The sequence below is a fragment of the Salvelinus alpinus genome, chromosome 18 (assembly GCF_045679555.1).
Source record: "Salvelinus alpinus chromosome 18, SLU_Salpinus.1, whole genome shotgun sequence".
NCBI classification, from domain to species: Eukaryota; Metazoa; Chordata; class Actinopteri; order Salmoniformes; family Salmonidae; genus Salvelinus; species Salvelinus alpinus.
This window is the reverse complement of record NC_092103.1, coordinates 50,214,691-50,235,792: the sequence shown is the minus strand read 5'-3', so window position 1 is coordinate 50,235,792 and position 21,102 is coordinate 50,214,691. Positions and strand designations below refer to the sequence as shown.

Sequence of the window (21,102 nt, the reverse complement as noted above, 5' to 3'; positions counted from 1 at the left end):
TGGTCAGATTAACTCGGACTCCAGGATGATATTTTTGGCCAGATTAAATCTGACTCCAGGATGATATTTTTGGCCAGATTAAATCTGACTCCAGGATGATATTTTTGGCCAGATTAACTCGGACTCCAGGATGATATTTTTGGCCAGATTAACTCGGACTCTTTTAGATGATGTAGGGGCTTTAGCAGACGATGTCACCTTGGTAACATTTTCGAATGTTAGCACAGCATACTGTGGCCAAACTTCTTTTTAGCTATCCCATGAGTGTTTGCAAGTTATCAGACAGATCAGTGCAGACTGCCGTGGCGCTACCTGACGTGAGACAATACCCAGCAGGCAGGATGGGACGTTCCGACTGACTGGGTTTCACAAATAGAAACACCAAAACTAAAAAGGACTTCAGTCTGTTGACCCAAAAGCCCATTTCCTTGGTAATCTCCCGTCGAGAGTATCTGTGTGTGACACTGGTAACTCGGGTAGAGAAGTGTTTGAGATGTTGTCCACTTTCCAATGTGCTCCAGAGGGCAGCTGTTTCAGTCTTCCTCGGTTTCTGTCTCCTGTGGCTGCTTGTCCTGTAATACTGGAATGACAGACTCCCACGCCGCAAGGCACTGAAACACACAGAGAGATGGTCGTGTTAACACACTGAAACACACAGAGAGATGGTCGTGTTAACACACTGAAACACACAGAGAGATGGTCGTGTTAACACACTGAAACACACAGAGAGATGGTGGTGTTAACACACTGAAACACACAGAGAGATGGTGGTGTTAACACACAGAGAGATGGTCGTGTTAACACACAGAGAGATGGTCGTGTTAACACACAGAGAGATGGTCGTGTTAACACACTGAAACACACAGAGAGATGGTCGTGTTAACACACTGAAACACACAGAGAGATGGTCGTGTTAACACACTGAAACACACAGAGAGATGGTCGTGTTAACACACTGAAACACACAGAGAGATGGTCATGTTAACACACTGAAACACACAGAGAGATGGTCGTGTTAACACACTGAAACACACAGAGAGATGGTCGTGTTAACACACTGAAACACACAGAGAGATGGTGGTGTTAACACACTGAAACACACAGAGAGATGGTCGTGTTAACACACAGAGAGACGGTCGTGTTAACACACTGAAACACACAGAGAGATGGTTGTGTTAACACACAGAGAGATGGTCGTGTTAACACACAGAGAGATGGTCGTGTTAACACACTGAAACACACAGAGAGATGGTGGTGTTAACACACTGAAACACACAGAGAGATGGTGGTGTTAACACACTGAAACACACAGAGAGATGGTCGTGTTAACACACTGAAACACACAGAGAGATGGTCGTGTTAACACACTGAAACACACAGAGAGATGGTCGTGTTAACACACTGAAACACACAGAGAGATGGTCGTGTTAACACACTGAAACACACAGAGAGATGGTGGTGTTAACACACTGAAACACACAGAGAGATGGTCGTGTTAACACACTGAAACACACAGAGAGATGGTCGTGTTAACACACTGAAACACACAGAGAGATGGTGGTGTTAACACACTGAAACACACAGAGAGATGGTCGTGTTAACACACTGAAACACACAGAGAGATGGTCGTGTTAACACACTGAAACACACAGAGAGATGGTGGTGTTAACACACTGAAACACACAGAGAGATGGTCGTGTTAACACACTGAAACACACAGAGAGATGGTCGTGTTAACACACTGAAAAATGGTAGCTCTCTATCCACCGGATGTGTACCAAACTCACTAAAAGTGGCAGTAATAAAGCCTCTCTTGAAAAAGCCAAACCTTGACCCAGAAAATATAAAAAACTATCGGCCTATATCGAATCTTCCATTCCTCTCAACATTTTTAGAAAAAGCTGTTGCACAGCAACTCATTGCCTTCCTGAAGACAAACAATGTATACGAAATGCTTCAGTCTCGTTTTCGACCCCATCATAGCACTGAGACTGCACTTGTGAAGGTGGTAAATGACCTTTTAATGGCGTCAGACTGAGGCTCTGCATCTGTCCTCGTGCTCCTAGACCTTAGTGCTGCCTTTGACACCATCGATCACCACATTCTTTTGGAGAGATTGGAAACCCAAATTGGTCTACACGGACAAGTTCTGGCCTGGTTTAGATCTTATCTGTCGGAAAGATATCAGTTTGTCTCTGTGGATGGTTTGCCCTCTGACAAATCAACTGTACATTTCGGTGTTCCTCAAGGTTCCGTTTTAGGACCACTATTGTTTTCACTATATAATTTACCTCTTGGGGATATCATTCGAAAACATAATGTTGACTTTCACTGCTATGCGGATGACACACAGCTGTACATTTCAATGAAACATGGTGAAGCCCCAAAATTGCCCTCGCTAGAAGCCTGTGTTTCAGACATAAGGAAGTGGATGGCTGAAAACGTTCTACTTTTAAACTCGGACAAAACAGAGATGCTTGTTCTAGGTCACAAGAAACAAAAGGATCTTCTGTTGAATCTGACAATTAATCTTGATGGTTGTAAAGTTGTCTCAAATAAAACTGTGAAGGACCTCGGCGTTACTCTGGACCCTGATCTCTCTTTTGACGAACATATCAAGACTGTTTCAAGGACAGCTTTTTTCCATCTACGTAACATTGCAAAAATCAGAAATTTTCTGTCCAAAAATGATGCAGAAAAATTAATCCATGCATTTGTTACTTCTAGGTTAGACTACTGCAATGCTCTACTTTCCGGCTACCCGGATAAAGCACTAAATAAACTTCAGTTAGTGCTAAATACGGCTGCTAGAATCCTGACTAGAACCAAACAATGTGATCATATTACTCCAGTGCTAGCCTCCCTACACTGGCTTCCTGTTAAGGCAAGGGCTGATTTCACGGTTTTACTGCTAACCTACAAAGCATTACATGGGCTTGCTCCTACCTACCTCTCCCATTTGGTCCTGCCGTACATACCTACACATACGCTACAGTCACAAGACGCAGGCCTCCTTACCGTCCCTACAACTTCTAAGCAAACAGCTGGAGGCAGGGCTTTCTCCTATAGAGCTCCATTTTTATGGAATGGTCTGCCTACCCATGTGAGAGACGCAGACTCGGTCTCAACCTTTAAGTCTTTATTGAAGACTCATCTCTTCAGTGGGTCATATGATTAAGTGTAGTCTGGCCCAGGAGTGTGAAGGTGAACGGAAAGGCTCTGGAGCAACGAACTACCCTTGCTGTCTGTGCCTGGCCGGTTCCCCTCTCTCCACTGGGATTCTCTGCCTCTAACCCTATTACAGGGGCTGAGTCACTGGCTTACTGGTGGCTCTTCCATGCCGTCCCTAGGAGGGGTGGGTCACTTGAGTGGGTTGAGTCACTGACGTGATCTTCCTGTCCGGGTTGGCGCCCCCCCTTGGGTTGTGCCGTGGCGGAGATCTTCGTGGGCTATACTCGGCCTTGTCTCAGGATGGTAAGTTGGTGGATGAAGATATCCCTCCAGTGGTGCGGGGGCTGTGCTTTGGCAAAGTGGGTGGGGTTATATCCTGCCTGTTTGGCCCTGTCCGGGGGTATCATCGGATGGGGCCACAGTGTCTCCTGACCCCTCCTGTCTCAGCCTCCAGTATTTATGCTGCAGTAGTTTATGTGTCGGGGGGTTAGGGTCAGTCTGTTATATCTGGAGTACTTCTCCTGTCTTATCCGGTGTCCTGTGTGAATTTAAGTATGCTCTCTCTAATTCTCTCTTTTCTCTCTTTCTCTCTCTTGGAGGACCTGAGCCCTAGGACCATGCCTCAGAACTACCTGGCCTGATGACTCCTTGCTGTCCCCAGTCCACCTGGTCGTGCTGCTGCTCCAGTTTCAACTGTTCTGCCTGCGGCTATGGAACACTGACCTGTTCACCGGACGTGCTACCTGTACCAGACCTGCTGTATTCAACTCTCTAGAGACAGCAGGAACAGTAGAGATACTCTTAATGATCGGCTATGAAAAGCCAACTGACATTTACTCTTGAGGTGCTGACTTGTTGTACCCTCGACAACCACTGTGATTATTATTATTTGACTCTACTGGTCATTTATGAACATTTGAACATCTTGGCCATGTTCTGTTATAATCTCCACCCGGCACAGCCAGAAGAGGACTGGCCACCCTTCATAGCCTGGTTCCTCCCTAGGTTTCTTCCTAGGTTCTGGGCTTTCTAGGGAGTTTTTCCTAGCCAGCGTGCTTCTACACCTGCATTCCTTGCTGTTTGGGGTTTTAGGCTGGGTTTCTGTACAGCACTTTGAGATATCAGCTGATGTAAGAAGGGCTTTATAGATAAATTTGATCGTGCTTTTAGTTTATCCCATTTAAAAACACAGAATTACACATCCCTTTTTAACAGATTTCTATCTTTGGTTCGGTACGGTAAAACGCAGTTAATCATTTTCAAATGTAAATGGCAAGGACAAAAATCGATGCACTCTTCCGTATAAAAGTTGCTGGACACAAACAAATACACAGATTTGACAGTCAAGCTAATGTTGATGTTTCTAAGATACAAATTGAGCTAAATACAGTATAAGTCATGACACGTGTGTAGGCCGTAACTAGTGATACTGTATATTGAAGACCAAGACATACCAAGTTATTTGAACATATTGACTATGAATTTGGACATTTAAAACCAGTGATTTGACACCCAAACAGGAAGCAGCAACAGTATCTTTTTCAAATGATGTTTTAGGAAAATTACCTATACTTTTTTTTTATTATTTAAATTGACAGGATTCTACTTAATCAGGTAAAAACAACGTAACGAGTCTAAAAACCTGATATGATTGATTTTGATGATATTACTGAAAATACATTGAAACGTTTTCCTTTACACCCAGTACACTACCTGTGTTAAATGGACATATGATAACACCCAGTACTACTACCTGTATTAAATGGACATATGATAACACCCAGTACTACTACCTGTATTAAATGGACATATGATAACACCCAGTACTACTACCTGTGTTAAATGGACATATGATAACACCCAGTACTACTACCTGTATTAAATGGACATATGATAACACCCAGTACTACTACCTGTATTAAATGGACATATGATAACACCCAGTACTACTACCTGTGTTAAATGGACATATGATAACACCCAGTACTACTACCTGTATTAAATGGACATATGATAACACCCAGTACTACTACCTGTATTAAATGGACATATGATAACACCCAGTACTACTACCTGTATTAAATGGACATATGATAACACCCAGTACCTTCTCATAGTACTGTGTGTTGTGGTCTGCCATGCCAGTGAGTAGCTGTCTGAAGTCTTGTGTCTTGTTGTTCTGCCAGCGGTCCCAGTCTGACTTCAGGTCAGCGTTAAAACACTCCACTCTGTCCTGGCACTTCTCCACGTCTGTAGGCACCTGCTGTAGAGAGGTCAGGGAACAGAACTAAACACCTGCTGTAGAGAGGACAGGGAACAGAACTAAACACCTGCTGTAGAGAGGACAGGGAACAGAACTAAACACCTGCTGTAGAGAGGACAGGGAACAGAACTAAGCACCTGCTGTAGAGAGGGCAGGGAACAGAACTAAGCACCTGCTGTAGAGAGGACAGGGAACAGAACTAAGCACCTGCTGTAGAGAGGGCAGGGAACAGAACTAAACACCTGCTGTAGAGAGGACAGGGAACAGAACTAAACACCTGCTGTAGAGAAGGAACAGGGAACAGAACTAACAGAAATAAGCATGGGAGTATGGGTAAACTGCTAGGGACACATACCGTAGCGCTTGAAGCAAGGCTTTATGGGCATGTGGCTATGCTTGGAGTGCTTCAATGGGCATAGCACTACGCTAAAAAGGGCTAAAGGAATGGTTGGGGAAAAGACTAGAGCATTAGCATTGACTTAGTGCAAGCCTAGAGCATTAGCATTAGCATCGACTTAGTGCAAGCCTAGAGCATTAGCATTGACTTAGTGCAAGCCTAGAGCATTAGCATCGACTTAGTGCAAGCCTAGATCATTAGCATTAGCATTGACTTAGTGCAAGCCTAGATCATTAGCATTAGCATTGACTTAGTGCAAGCCTAGATCATTAGCATTAGCATTGACTTAGTGCAAGCCTAGATCATTAGCATTAGCATCGACTTAGTGCAAGCCTAGATCATTAGCATTGACTTAGTGCAAGCCTAGATCATTAGCATTAGCATTGACTTAGTGCAAGCCTAGATCATTAGCATTAGCATTGACTTAGTGCAAGCCTAGATCATTAGCATTAGCATCGACTTAGTGCAAGCCTAGATCATTAGCATTGACTTAGTGCAAGCCTAGATCATTAGCATTAGCATTGACTTAGTGCAAGCCTAGATCATTAGCATTAGCATTTACTTAGTGCAAGCCTAGATCATTAGCATTAGCATTGACTTAGTGCAAGCCTAGATCATTAGCATTAGCATTGACTTAGTGCAAGCCTAGATCATTAGCATTAGCATCGACTTAGTGCAAGCCTAGATCATTAGCATTGACTTAGTGCAAGCCTAGATCATTAGCATTAGCATTGACTTAGTGCAAGCCTAGATCATTAGCATTAGCATTTACTTAGTGCAAGCCTAGATCATTAGCATTAGCATTGACTTAGTGCAAGCCTAGATCATTAGCATTAGCATTGACTTAGTGCAAGCCTAGATCATTAGCATTAGCATTGACTTAGTGCAAGCCTAGATCATTAGCATTGACTTAGTGCAAGCCTAGATCATTAGCATTAGCATTGACTTAGTGCAAGCCTAGATCATTAGCATTAGCATTTACTTAGTGCAAGCCTAGATCATTAGCATTAGCATCGACTTAGTGCAAGCCTAGATCATTAGCATTGACTTAGTGCAAGCCTAGATCATTAGCATTAGCATTGACTTAGTGCAAGCCTAGATCATTAGCATTAGCATTGACTTAGTGCAAGCCTAGATCATTAGCATTAGCATCGACTTAGTGCAAGCCTAGATCATTAGCATTGACTTAGTGCAAGCCTAGATCATTAGCATTAGCATTGACTTAGTGCAAGCCTAGATCATTAGCATTAGCATTTACTTAGTGCAAGCCTAGATCATTAGCATTAGCATTGACTTAGTGCAAGCCTAGATCATTAGCATTAGCATTGACTTAGTGCAAGCCTAGATCATTAGCATTGACTTAGTGCAAGCCTAGATCATTAGCATTAGCATTGACTTAGTGCAAGCCTAGATCATTAGCATTAGCATTGACTTAGTGCAAGCCTAGATCATTAGCATTGACTTAGTGCAAGCCTAGATCATTAGCATTAGCATTTACTTAGTGCAAGCCTAGATCATTAGCATTAGCATTGATCATTACCACTATCACTGTCAACTACACTCTTTGCTTGCCTGCTCAGGAATGTTACATTCTTCAGAGTTACTGTAGGTATGAGGAACTGATTCATCCAACCGCAGACACTGAGAAAAACGTGTATTTATTACTTTTATGACTTGCTATTAAACTAAGCTGTCTAAGTTTAAGCTTGTCAGTGTTCGAGTAACTGGTTTAGAGACATTGGTGTAGGCTCCTATGGATCTCAAAATGGCACCCTATTCCCCTATATAGTGCACTACTTTAGACCAGAGCCCTATTCCCCTATATAGTGCACTACTTTAGACCAGAGCCCTATGGCACCCTATTCTCCTATATAGTGCACTACTTTAGACCAGAGCCCTATGGCACCCTATTCCCCTATATAGTGCACTACTTTAGACCAGAGCCCTATGGCACCCTATTCCCCTATATAGTGCACTACTTTAGACCAGAGCCCTATGGCACCCTATTCCCTATATAGTGCACTACTTTAGACCAGAGCCCTATGGCACCCTATTCCCCTATATAGTGCACTACTTTAGACCAGAGCCCTATGGCACCCTATTCCCTATATAGTGCACTACTTTAGACCAGAGCCCTATGGCACCCTATTCCCCTATATAGTGCACTACTTTAGACCAGAGCCCTATGGAACCCTATTCCCTATATAGTGCACTACTTTAGACCAGAGCCCTATGGCACCCTATTCCCCTATATAGTGCACTACTTTAGACCAGAGCCCTATGGCACCCTATTCCCCTATATAGTCCACTACTTTAGACCAGAGCCCTATGGCACCCTATTCCCCTATATAGTGCACTACTTTAGACCAGAGCCCATAGGGTGTTGACTAGACCAACCTTGGCTGTTGGTCTCTCTTCTTTCCGGAGCGCAGCGGCTTCCAGTTTGGCCTCATACTCTGCCTGGACGTTGTCCCTCTTCTTCAGAACAGCCTGGCAGAAACACACCAGATGTTACATCGATCCTGATCTCACATTCATTCTGTTCATCGTTACAATCCAGACTTCTTTATTCAAATCATAGTTTAATATCTGTTTTTATTGGAGATGAAAATAGTTTGTAAACAGGATGGGTTGTCAGACCCAGTGATTAAAGGTGGAGGAAAATCTAATTCTCCAACTCAACTCCTCTTCTTGTAGAAACAAGACTGGGTTAGTTAGTAGAGATGTGACTGAAACAAGACTGGGTTAGTTAGTAGAGATGTGACTGAAACAAGACTGGGTTAGTTAGTAGAGATGTGACTGAAACAAGACTGGGTTAGTTAGTAGAGATGTGACAAACAAAACTGGGTTAGTTAGTAGAGATGTGACTGAAACAAGACTAGGTTAGTTAGTAGAGATGTGACAAACAAAACTGGGTTAGTTAGTAGAGATGTGACTGAAACAAGACTGGGTTAGAAACAAGACTGGGTTAGTTAGTAGAGATGTGACTGAAACAAGACTGGGATAGTTAGTAGAGATGTGACTGAAACAAGACTGGGTTAGTTAGTAGAGATGTGACTGAAACAAGACTGGGTTAGTTAGTAGAGATGTGACTGAAACAAGACTGGGTTAGAAACAAGACTGGGTTAGTTAGTAGAGAGATGTGACTGAAACAAGACTGGGTTAGTTAGTAGAGATGTGACTGAAACAAGACTGGGTTAGTTAGTAGAGATGTGACTGAAACAAGACTGGGTTAGTTAGTAGAGATGTGACTGAAACAAGACTGGGTTAGTTAGTAGAGATGTGACAAACAAAACTGGGTTAGTTAGTAGAGATGTGACTGAAACAAGACTAGGTTAGTTAGTAGAGATGTGACAAACAAAACTGGGTTAGTTAGTAGAGATGTGACTGAAACAAGACTGGGTTAGAAACAAGACTGGGTTAGTTAGTAGAGATGTGACTGAAACAAGACTGGGATAGTTAGTAGAGATGTGACTGAAACAAGACTGGGTTAGTTAGTAGAGATGTGACTGAAACAAGACTGGGTTAGTTAGTAGAGATGTGACTGAAACAAGACTGGGTTAGAAACAAGACTGGGTTAGTTAGTAGAGAGATGTGACTGAAACAAGACTGGGTTAGTTAGTAGAGATGTGACTGAAACAAGACTGGGTTAGTTAGTAGAGATGTGACTGAAACAAGACTGGGTTAGTTAGTAGAGATGTGACTGAAACAAGACTGGGTTAGTTAGTAGAGATGTGACAAACAAAACTGGGTTAGTTAGTAGAGATGTGACTGAAACAAGACTAGGTTAGTTAGTAGAGATGTGACAAACAAAACTGGGTTAGTTAGTAGAGATGTGACTGAAACAAGACTGGGTTAGAAACAAGACTGGGTTAGTTAGTAGAGATGTGACTGAAACAAGACTGGGATAGTTAGTAGAGATGTGACTGAAACAAGACTGGGTTAGTTAGTAGAGATGTGACTGAAACAAGACTGGGTTAGTTAGTAGAGATGTGACTGAAACAAGACTGGGTTAGAAACAAGACTGGGTTAGTTAGTAGAGAGATGTGACTGAAACAAGACTGGGTTAGTTAGTAGAGATGTGACTGAAACAAGACTGGGTTAGTTAGTAGAGATGTGACTGAAACAAGACTGGGTTAGTTAGTAGAGATGTGACTGAAACAAGACTGGGTTAGTTAGTAGAGATGTGACTGAAACAAGACTGGGTTAGTTAGTAGAGATGTGACAAACAAAACTGGGTTAGTTAGTAGAGATGTGACTGAAACAAGACTAGGTTAGTTAGTAGAGATGTGACAAACAAAACTGGGTTAGTTAGTAGAGATGTGACTGAAACAAGACTGGGTTAGAAACAAGACTGGGTTAGTTAGTAGAGATGTGACTGAAACAAGACTGGGATAGTTAGTAGAGATGTGACTGAAACAAGACTGGGTTAGTTAGTAGAGATGTGACTGAAACAAGACTGGGTTAGTTAGTAGAGATGTGACTGAAACAAGACTGGGTTAGAAACAAGACTGGGTTAGTTAGTAGAGAGATGTGACTGAAACAAGACTGGGTTAGTTAGTAGAGATGTGACTGAAACAAGACTGGGTTAGTTAGTAGAGATGTGACTGAAACAAGACTGGGTTAGAAACAAGACTGGGTTAGTTAGTAGAGAGATGTGACTGAAACAAGACTGGGTTAGTTAGTAGAGAGATGTGACTGAAACAAGACTAGGTTAGTTAGTAGAGAGATGTGACTGAAACAAGACTGGGTTAGAAACAAGACTGGGTTAGTTAGTAGAGAGATGTGACTGAAACAAGACTGGGTTAGTTAGTAGAGAGATGTGACTGAAACAAGACTGGGTTAGTTAGTAGAGATGTGACTGAAACAAGACTGGGTTAGTTAGTAGAGTGATGTGACAGACAACACTGGGTTAGTTAGTTAGTTAGTACAGTGGTGTGAGTGAAACAAGAATGGGTTAGTTAGTTAGTAGAGTGATGTAGGTGATACACGAATGGATTAGTTAGTCAGTTAGTTAGTAGAGTGATGTGAAGGAAACAAGACTGGGTTAGAAACAAGACTGGGTTAGAAACAAGACTGGGTTAGAAACAAGACTGGGTTAGAAACAAGACTGGGTTAGTTAGTAGAGTGATGTGACTGAAACAAGACTGGGTTGGGTGGAACCAGAGTCATATGTCGAGACAATCCCTGGCTGTGTTTGGGACTATGGTAAGAGGAACGTGTTGGAGATAAAGAGGTTAGGGTCACATGGTAGACATGGGGGTTGGACAAGGCTGTGAATGTGTCAGGGGATATGTTTCTTTAAAAAGGCTTAATACAAAACTCTGATTGCCACACACACACACACACACACACACACACACACACACACACACACACACACACACACACACACACACACACACACACACACACACACACACACACACACACACACACACACACACACACACACACACACACACACACACACACAAACACACACACACACACATCCACCCAGACACACCCACACACACCCACACCCCCACAAACACACTCCCACACCCACCCCCACACACACACACCCACCCAGACACACCCACCCAGACACACCCACACCCCCACCCACACATCCCCACACCCCCACCCACACACCCCCACTGAGTACCGTGTTAAGAGAAATCTAGCACTGTGGTACTCCCAGACTTACCTTCATGGACTCGATATAGAGGACGTATTCTCGGAGCACGGGCAGGAAGTCTCCGCTCATATCCTGGGTGAGATCGTCCAGAGCACTGGAGCAGTTAGCCATGCAGCTGGCCACGCCCTCCAGAGGCCCCTGTAGCTCCGCCTCCGACGCCGCCCAGCTGGTGTAGACTGGACCGTACTCCTTCAGCTCTGCTAGGTACTCTACACACGGAGGGGAAGAGTAAGGGACGCAGAGTCAAAGCCCAGCTGGTGTAGACTGGACCGTACTCCTTCAGCTCTGCTAGGTACTCTACACACGGAGGGGAAGAGTAAGGGACGCAGAGTCAAAGCCCAGCTGGTGTAGACTGGGCCGTACTCCTTCAGCTCTGCTAGGTACTCTACACACGGAGGGGAAGAGTAAGGGACGCAGTCAAAGCCCAGCTGGTGTAGACTGGACCGTACTCCTTCAGCTCTGCTAGGTACTCTACACACGGAGGGGAAGAGTAAGGGACGCATAGTCAAAGCCCAGCTGGTGTAGACTGGACCGTACTCCTTCAGCTCCAAAATGTACTTTAGAGATGGAGAGAGAGAGAGAGAGAGAGAGAGAGAGCAGACCGAGATCACACAGAGAGACAGTCTGATAGAGAGTCCCAGCACAACGAGAAAGTCTGCCAGAGTCCCAGCACAGTGAGACAGTCTGACAGGGAGTCCCAGCACAATGAGACAGTCTGATAGAGAGTCCCAGCACAACGAGACAGTCTGACAGAGTCCCAGCACAGTGAGACAGTCTGACAGGGAGTCCCAGCACAACGAGACAGTCTGACAGGGAGTCCCAGCACAACGAGACAGTCTGACAGAGAGTCCCAGCACAGAGAGACAGTCTGACAGAGAGTCCCAGCACAGAGAGACAGTCTGACAGACTCCCAGCACAGAGAGACAATCTGACAGACTCCCAGCACAGTGAGACAGTCTGCCAGAGTCCCAGCACAGTGAGACAGTCTGATAGAGAGTCCCAGCACAACGAGACAGTCTGACAGGGAGTCCCAGCACAACGAGACAGTCTGACAGAGAGTCCCAGCACAGAGAGACAGTCTGACAGAGAGTCCCAGCACAGAGAGACAGTCTGACAGACTCCCAGCACAGAGAGACAATCTGACAGACTCCCAGCACAGTGAGACAGTCTGCCAGAGTCCCAGCACAGTGAGACAGTCTGCCAGAGTCCCAGCACAGTGAGACAGTCTGACAGGGAGTCCCAGCACAACGAGACAGTCTGACAGGGAGTCCCAGCACAGAGAGACAGTCTGACAGAGAGTCCCAGCACAGAGAGACAGTCTGACAGACTCCCAGCACAGAGAGACAGTCTGACAGACTCCCAGCACAGAGAGACAATCTGACAGACTCCCAGCACAGAGAGACAATCTGCCAGAGTCCCAGCACAGTGAGACAGTCTGCCAGAGTCCCAGCACAGTGAGACAGTCTGCCAGAGTCCCAGCACAGAGAGACAGTCTGACAGGGAGTCCCAGCACAATGAGACAGTCTGATAGAGAGTTCCAGCACAACGAGACAGTCTGACAGAGTCCCAGCACAGTGAGACAGTCTGACAGGGAGTCCCAGCACAACGAGACAGTCTGACAGGGAGTCCCAGCACAACGAGACAGTCTGACAGGGAGTCCCAGCACAACGAGACAGTCTGACAGGGAGTCCCAGCACAGAGAGACAGTCTGACAGAGAGTCCCAGCACAGAGAGACAGTCTGACAGACTCCCAGCACAGAGAGACAATCTGCCAGAGTCCCAGCACAGTGAGACAGTCTGCCAGAGTCCCAGCACAGTGAGACAGTCTGCCAGAGTCCCAGCACAGTGAGACAGTCTGCCAGAGTCCCAGCACAGTGAGACAGTCTGCCAAAGTCTCAGCACAGTGAGACAGTCTGCCAAAGTCTCAGCACAGTGAGACAGTCTGCCAGAGTCCCAGCACAGAGAGACAGTCTGATAGAGAGTCCCAGCACAATGAGACAGTCTGACAGAGTCCCAGCACAGAGAGACAGTCTGACAGGGAGTCCCAGCACAGAGAGACAGTCTGACAGAGTCCCAGCACAGTGAGACAGTCTGACAGAGTCCCAGCACAGAGAGACAGTCTGACGGAGAGTCCCAGCACAGAGAGACAGTCTGACAGAGAGTCCCAGCACAGAGAGACAGTCTGACAGAGAGACAGTCTGACAGAGTCCCAGCACAGAGAGACAGTCTGATAGAGAGTCCCAGCACAATGAGAAAGTCTGACAGAGTCCCAGCACAGTGAGACAGTCTGACAGGGAGTCCCAGCACAACGAGACAGTCTGACAGGGAGTCCCAGCACAGAGAGACAGTCTGACAGCGAGTCCCAGCACAGAGAGACAGTCTGACAGACTCCCAGCACAGAGAGACAGTCTGACAGACTCCCAGCACAGAGAGACAATCTGACAGACTCCCAGCACAGTGAGACAGTCTGCCAGAGTCCCAGCACAGTGAGACAGTCTGCCAGAGTCCCAGCACAGTGAGACAGTCTGCCAAAGTCTCAGCACAGTGAGACAGTCTGCCAAAGTCTCAGCACAGTGAGACAGTCTGCCAAAGTCTCAGCACAGTGAGACAGTCTGCCAGAGTCCCAGCACAGAGAGACAGTCTGACAGGGAGTCCCAGCACAATGAGACAGTCTGATAGAGAGTCCCAGCACAACGAGACAGTCTGACAGGGAGTCCCAGCACAACGAGACAGTCTGACAGAGAGTCCCAGCACAGAGAGACAGTCTGACAGAGAGTCCCAGCACAGAGAGACAATCTGCCAGAGTCCCAGCACAGTGAGACAGTCTGCCAGAGTCCCAGCACAGTGAGACAGTCTGCCAGAGTCCCAGCACAGTGAGACAGTCTGCCAAAGTCTCAGCACAGTGAGACAGTCTGCCAAAGTCCCAGCACAGAGAGACAGTCTGATAGAGAGTCCCAGCACAATGAGACAGTCTGACAGAGTCCCAGCACAGAGAGACAGTCTGACAGAGAGTCCCAGCACAGTGAGACAGTCTGACAGAGTCCCAGCACAGAGAGACAGTCTGACGGAGAGTCCCAGCACAGAGAGACAGTCTGACAGAGAGTCCCAGCACAGAGAGACAGTCTGACAGAGAGACAGTCTGACAGAGAGTCCCAGCACAGAGAGACAGTCTGACACAGTCCCAGCACAGTGAGACAGTCTGACGGAGAGTCCCAGCACAGTGAGACAGTCTGACAGAGTCCCAGCACAGAGAGACAGTCTGACAGCGTCCCAGCACAGAGAGACAGTCTGACGGAGAGTCCCAGCACAGAGAGACAGTCTGCCAAAGTCCCAGCACAGAGAGACAGTCTGACAGAGAGACAGTCTGACAGAGAGTCCCAGCACAGAGAGACAGTCTGACAGAGAGACAGTCTGACAGAGAGTCCCAGCACAGAGAGACAGAGAGTGAAGTATGAACAAGACAGTTATGTTACCCACCAGACTGTTCTTTGATGATTCTCTGTGCTATCCTGTCGATAGTACCCAGCTTCTGTGTGAACATATCGAGGTAGTCTCCCATTGCAGAAAACTCCATGGGCCGGCCCCTCAGCTTGTACCCTCCTGTCACGTACTTCACCGACTCCCCCATCTTAGAGAGCAGGGCTAGGCCTTGTCGCTTATTCAGGTCCTGAGGAGAAACCACAACACGCAGGTTAACACCACAACACGCAGGTTAACACCACAACACAACACGCAGGTTAACACCACAACACGCAGGTTAACACCACTACACGCAGGTTAACACCACAAAACGCAGGTTAACACCACAACACGCAGGTTAACAGCACAACACAACACGCAGGTTAACACCACAACACGCAGGTTAACAACACAACACGCAGGTTAACACCACAAAACGCAGGTTAACACCACAACACGCAGGTTAACACCACAAAACGCAGGTTAACACCACAACACGCAGGTTAACACCACAACACGCAGGTTAACACCACAACACGCAGGTTAACACCACAAAACGCAGGTTAACACCACAAAACGCAGGTTAACACCACAACACGCAGGTTAACACCACAACACGCAGGTTAACACCACACCACGCAGGTTAACACCACAAAACGCAGGTTAACACCACAACACGCAGGTTAACACCACAACACGCAGGTTAACACCACAACACGCAGGTTAACACCACAACACGCAGGTTAACAGCACAACACAACACGCAGGTTAACACCACAACACGCAGGTTAACACAACACGCAGGTTAACATCACAACACAACACGCAGGTTAACAACACAACACGCAGGTTAACACCACAAAACGCAGGTTAACACCACAACACAACACGCAGGTTAACAACACAACACAACACGCAGGTTAACACCACAACACGCAGGTTAACACCACAACACGCAGGTTAACACCACAACACGCAGGTTAACACCACAACACGCAGGTTAACAGCACAACACAACACGCAGGTTAACAACACAACACGCAGGTTAACAACACAACACGCAGGTTAACACCACAACACAACACGCAGGTTAACAACACAACACGCAGGTTAACACCACACCACGCAGGTTAACAACACACCACGCAGGTTAACAACACAACACGCAGGTTAACACTACAACACGCAGGTTAACAGCACAACACAACACGCAGGTTAACACCACAACACGCAGGTTAACACCACAACACGCAGGTTAACACCACAACACGCAGGTTAACACCACAACACGCAGGTTAACACCACAACACGCAGGTTAACACCACAACACGCAGGTTAACACCACAACACGCAGGTTAACACCACAACACGCAGGTTAACACCACAACACGCAGGTTAACACCACAACACGCAGGTTAACAGCACAACACGCAGGTTAACAGCACAACACGCAGGTTAACAACACAACAACACGCAGGTTAACACCACAACAACACGCAGGGTAACAACACAACAACACGCAGGTTAACACCACAACAACACGCAGGTTAACACCACAACAACACGCAGGTTAACACCACAACAACACGCAGGGTAACACCACAACACGCAGGTTAACACCACAACACGCAGGTTAACACCACAACACGCAGGTTAACACCACAACACGCAGGTTAACACCACCACAACACGCAGGGTAACACCACCACAACACGCAGGGTAACACCACCACAACACGCAGGTTAACACCACAACACGCAGGGTAACACCACAACAACACGCAGGGTAACACCACAACAACACGCAGGGTAACACCACAACAACACGCAGGGTAACACCACAACAACACGCAGGGTAACACCACAACAACACGCAGGGTAACACCACAACAACACGCAGGTTAACACCACAACACGCAGGTTAACACCACAACAACACGCAGGTTAACACCACAACAACACGCAGGGTAACACCACAACACGCAGGTTAACACCACAACACGCAGGTTAACACCACAACACGCAGGTTAACACCACAACACGCAGGTTAACACCACAACACGCAGGTTAACACCACAACACGCAGGTTAACACCACAACACGCAGGTTAACACCACAACACAACACGCAGGTTAACACCACAACACAACACGCAGGTTAACACCACAACACGCAGGTTAACACCACAACACGCAGGTTAACACCACAACACGCAGGTTAACACCACAACACGCAGGTTAACACCACAACACGCAGGTTAACACCACAACACGCAGGTTAACACCACAACACGCAGGTTAACACCACAACACGCAGGTTAACACCACAACACGCAGGTTAACACCACAACACGCAGGTTAACACCACAACACGCAGGTTAACACCACAACACGCAGGTTAACACCACAACACGCAGGTTAACACCACAACACGCAGGTTAACACCACAACACGCAGGTTAACACCACAACACGCAGGTTAACACCACAACACGCAGGTTAACACCACAACACGCAGGTTAACACCACAACACAACACGCAGGTTAACACCACAACACGCAGGTTAACACCACAACACGCAGGTTAACACCACAACACGCAGGTTAACACCACAACACGCAGGTTAACACCACAACACGCAGGTTAACACCACAACACGCAGGTTAACACCACAACACGCAGGTTAACACCACAACACGCAGGTTAACACCACAACACGCAGGTTAACACCACAACACGCAGGTTAACACCACAACACGCAGGTTAACAACACAACACGCAGGTTAACACCACAACACGTGGTGACTGATTGGATACTCCTTAAAACGTTATTTAATTTACAGAGTTACGAGAGAGAGAGAGATATGCACCGTATTGTAATACCTCCCATGCTAACATACTATATAGAGCCCTGCATGGGCATGAATGTTAAGCCTGAGCCGTACCCATGCCAGTTACCTTCAGGCCCTACCCTACCCAGGTCCGAATGATTCTGCCTAATTTAAGGCCCGAAACCACAAAACTTCCTCTGCTAGTCAATCCATTCTCTGCTGGTAGCTGTCAGTCACTCCCTGAACCCCCCCCCCCGTGTAAATACGATTTCCCGTCTTCTCAAATGTATCTCTGGCTCTGCTCAACGAATGAAGAGACTTGACAGAGCAGTTAGCTGGTGGCTCTGCTCAACGAATGAAGAGACTTGACAGAGCAGTTAGCTGTGGCTCTGCTCAACGAATGAAGAGACTTGACAGAGCAGTTAGCTGTGGCTCTGCTCAACGAATGAAGAGACTTGACAGAGCAGTTAGCTGTGGCTCTGCTCAACGAATGAAGAGACTTGACAGAGCAGTTAGCTGTGGCTCTGCTCAACGAATGAAGAGACTTGACAGAGCAGTTAGCTGGTGGCTCTGCTCAACGAATGAAGAGACTTGACAGAGCAGTTAGCTGGTGGCTCTGCTCAACGAATGAAGAGACTTGACAGAGCAGTTAGCTGTGGCTCTGCTCAACGAATGAAGAGACTTGACAGAGCAGTTAGCTGGTGGCTCTGCTCAACGAATGAAGAGACTTGACAGAGCAGTTAGCTGTGGCTCTGCTCAACGAATGAAGAGACTTGACAGAGCAGTTAGCTGTGGCTCTGCTCAACGAATGAAGAGACTTGACAGAGCAGTTAGCTGTGGCTCTGCTCAACGAATGAAGAGACTTGACAGAGCAGTTAGCTGTGGCTCTGCTCAACGAATGAAGAGACTTGACAGAGCAGTTAGCTGGTGGCTCTGCTCAACGAATGAAGAGACTTGACAGAGCAGTTAGCTGTGGCTCTGCTCAACGAATGAAGAGACTTGACAGAGCAGTTAGCTGTGGCTCTGCTCAACGAATGAAGAGACTTGACAGAGCAGTTAGCTGTGGCTCTGCTCAACGAATGAAGAGACTTGACAGAGCAGTTAGCTGTTGGCTACTTTTGGTCTAAACTCTGACAACAAGGAACATTATAAAACATATTTTAAACAAATAATCTTTCCTTCTTTATATGTGACGAGGTCGAGGTATTTCTGACACCGTGTTATAGTCAGATATGACTGTACTGAGCAGCAGAGCACCAGCAAATGGACCAGCTTCAAAATGTTACTGATCAATTTAATTTCAACCCGAGTCCTACCCATACCTGGGTTATTGATGACAAACAGCCCCTACCCGGTCCTAACCCGACAACGTCTGAGCCCGTCGGGCTCGGGAAGCAGAGCTCTACTAACATACCTTGGCAGAGAGGAAGGAGTTGAAGTGTTCGTTGAACGACAGGACAGGATGATCAGCCACTCTCTTCAGGAACTTATCCAACGCTTTCCTCCTCGTCTCAACAAACTCCTCAGAGAACCGGTCAACCACCCCCTTCATCACAAACTTCTCAGGGAGGGGCTGGAGGGCGCAGGCAGAGAGAGCACAAGAGAGATCGAGCGAGACAGGAGAGAGAGCGAGGCGCGCGAGAGAGAGCGAGCAAGAGTGACAGAGCATGAGCAAGAGTGAGAGAGAGCGAGAGAGAGCGAGAGAGAGCGAGAGAGTGAGAGAAAGCGAGAGAGGGAGTGAGAGAAAGCGAGAGAAGAGAGCGTGACAGAGTGTGAGATAGAGATGAAGTGGGGGGGACAGAGAGAGAGTTAACATATAAATTATCAAATACAAATCTATAAATAATTATAAATCTTAGAATCAACTTTTAAAAGACTTCCAGAACCTGCTGGATTCTCCAATTACATTGAATGAACTACAGGACAAAATACAAACCCTCCAACCCAAAAAGGCCTGTGGTGTTGATGGTATCCTCAATGAAATGATCAAATATACAGACCACAAATTCCAATTGGCTAAACTAAAACTCTTTAACATCATCCTCAGCTCTGGCATCTTCCCCAATATTTGGAACCAAGGACTGATCACCCCAATCCACAAAAGTGGAGACAAATTTGACCCCAATAACTACCGTGGGATATGCGTCAACAGCAACCTTGGGAAAATCCTCTGCATTATCATTAACAGCAGACTCGTACATTTCCTCAGTGTAAACAATGTACTGAGCAAATGTCAACCAGTGAAGAACAAACACCACTGTAAATACAACCTATATTTATGCTCATTTATTTTCCCTTTTGTACTTAAAGAATTTGCACATCGTTACAACACTGTGTATATATATATATAATATGACATTTGTAATGTCTTTATTCTTTTGTGAGTGTAATGTTTACTGTTCATTTTTATTGTTTATTTCACTTTTCTTTATTATCTAGTTAATTTGCTTTGGCAATGTTAACATATGTTTCCCATGACAATAAAGCCCTTAAATTGAATGTAATTGAGTAAGAGTGCCCAAGAGGGAATTTCTCTGATGGTTAAGATGTTTGTTTTCTGAGCGGGAAACTGTTCAGATCCAACCAGTTAAACTAGTACCTACGTTACAGGTGTGTAGTCTAGGGTCAGGGGTTAAGGGTTACCTACTGGTATGAGATGTGTAGTCTAGGGTCAGGGGTTAAGGGTTACCTACTGGTATGAGATGTGTAGTCTAGGGCCAGGGGTTAAGGGTTACCTATTGGTATGTGATGTGTAGTCTAGGGTCAGGGTTCAGGGTTACCTACTGGTATGAGATGTGGAGACTTGGGTCAGGGGTTAAGGGTTACCTATTGGTATGTGATGTGTAGTCTAGGGTCAGGGTTCAGGGTTACCTACTGGTATGAGATGTGGAGACTTGGGTCAGGGGTTAAGGGTTACCTATTGGTATGTGATGTGTAGTCTAGGGTCAGGGTTCAGGGTTACCTACTGGTATGAGATGTGGAGACTTGGGTCAGGGGTTAAGGGTTACCTACTGGTATGAGATGTGCAGTCTAGGGTCAGGGGTAAAGGGTTACCTACTGGTATGAGATGTGTAGTCTAGGGTCAGGGGTTAAGGGTTACCTACTGGTATGAGATGTGTAGTCTAGGGTCAGGGGTTAAGGGTTACCTACTGGTATGAGATGTGTAGTCTAGGGTCAGGGGTTAAGGGTTACCTACTGGTATGAGATGTGTAGTCTAGGGTCAGGGCCAGGGGTTAAGGGTTACCTATTGGTATGTGATGTGTAGTCTAGGGTCAGGGTTCAGGGTTACCTACTGGTATG

At 46.2% G+C, this 21,102-nt stretch overlaps 1 protein-coding gene across 1 annotated transcript in view; it reads right to left on the bottom strand.

Annotated features, from left to right (window-relative positions):
• The window catches only part of LOC139544442 (sorting nexin-30-like), a 50,858-nt gene that overhangs the window by 2,695 nt on the left and 27,061 nt on the right, over positions 1 to 21,102 (bottom strand). The window contains exons 4-9 of the mRNA XM_071351550.1: positions 19,217 to 19,375; positions 14,992 to 15,181; positions 11,524 to 11,723; positions 8,229 to 8,321; positions 5,279 to 5,434; positions 1 to 611 (exon numbers count right to left, since the gene is read on the bottom strand). The exon at positions 1 to 611 is cut by the window's left edge and continues 2,695 nt beyond it. Of these exons, the coding sequence (XP_071207651.1) occupies positions 534 to 611; positions 5,279 to 5,434; positions 8,229 to 8,321; positions 11,524 to 11,723; positions 14,992 to 15,181; positions 19,217 to 19,375 (876 nt within the window). The 3' untranslated portion in view covers positions 1 to 533. The remainder of the gene's footprint in view (positions 612 to 5,278; positions 5,435 to 8,228; positions 8,322 to 11,523; positions 11,724 to 14,991; positions 15,182 to 19,216; positions 19,376 to 21,102) is intronic.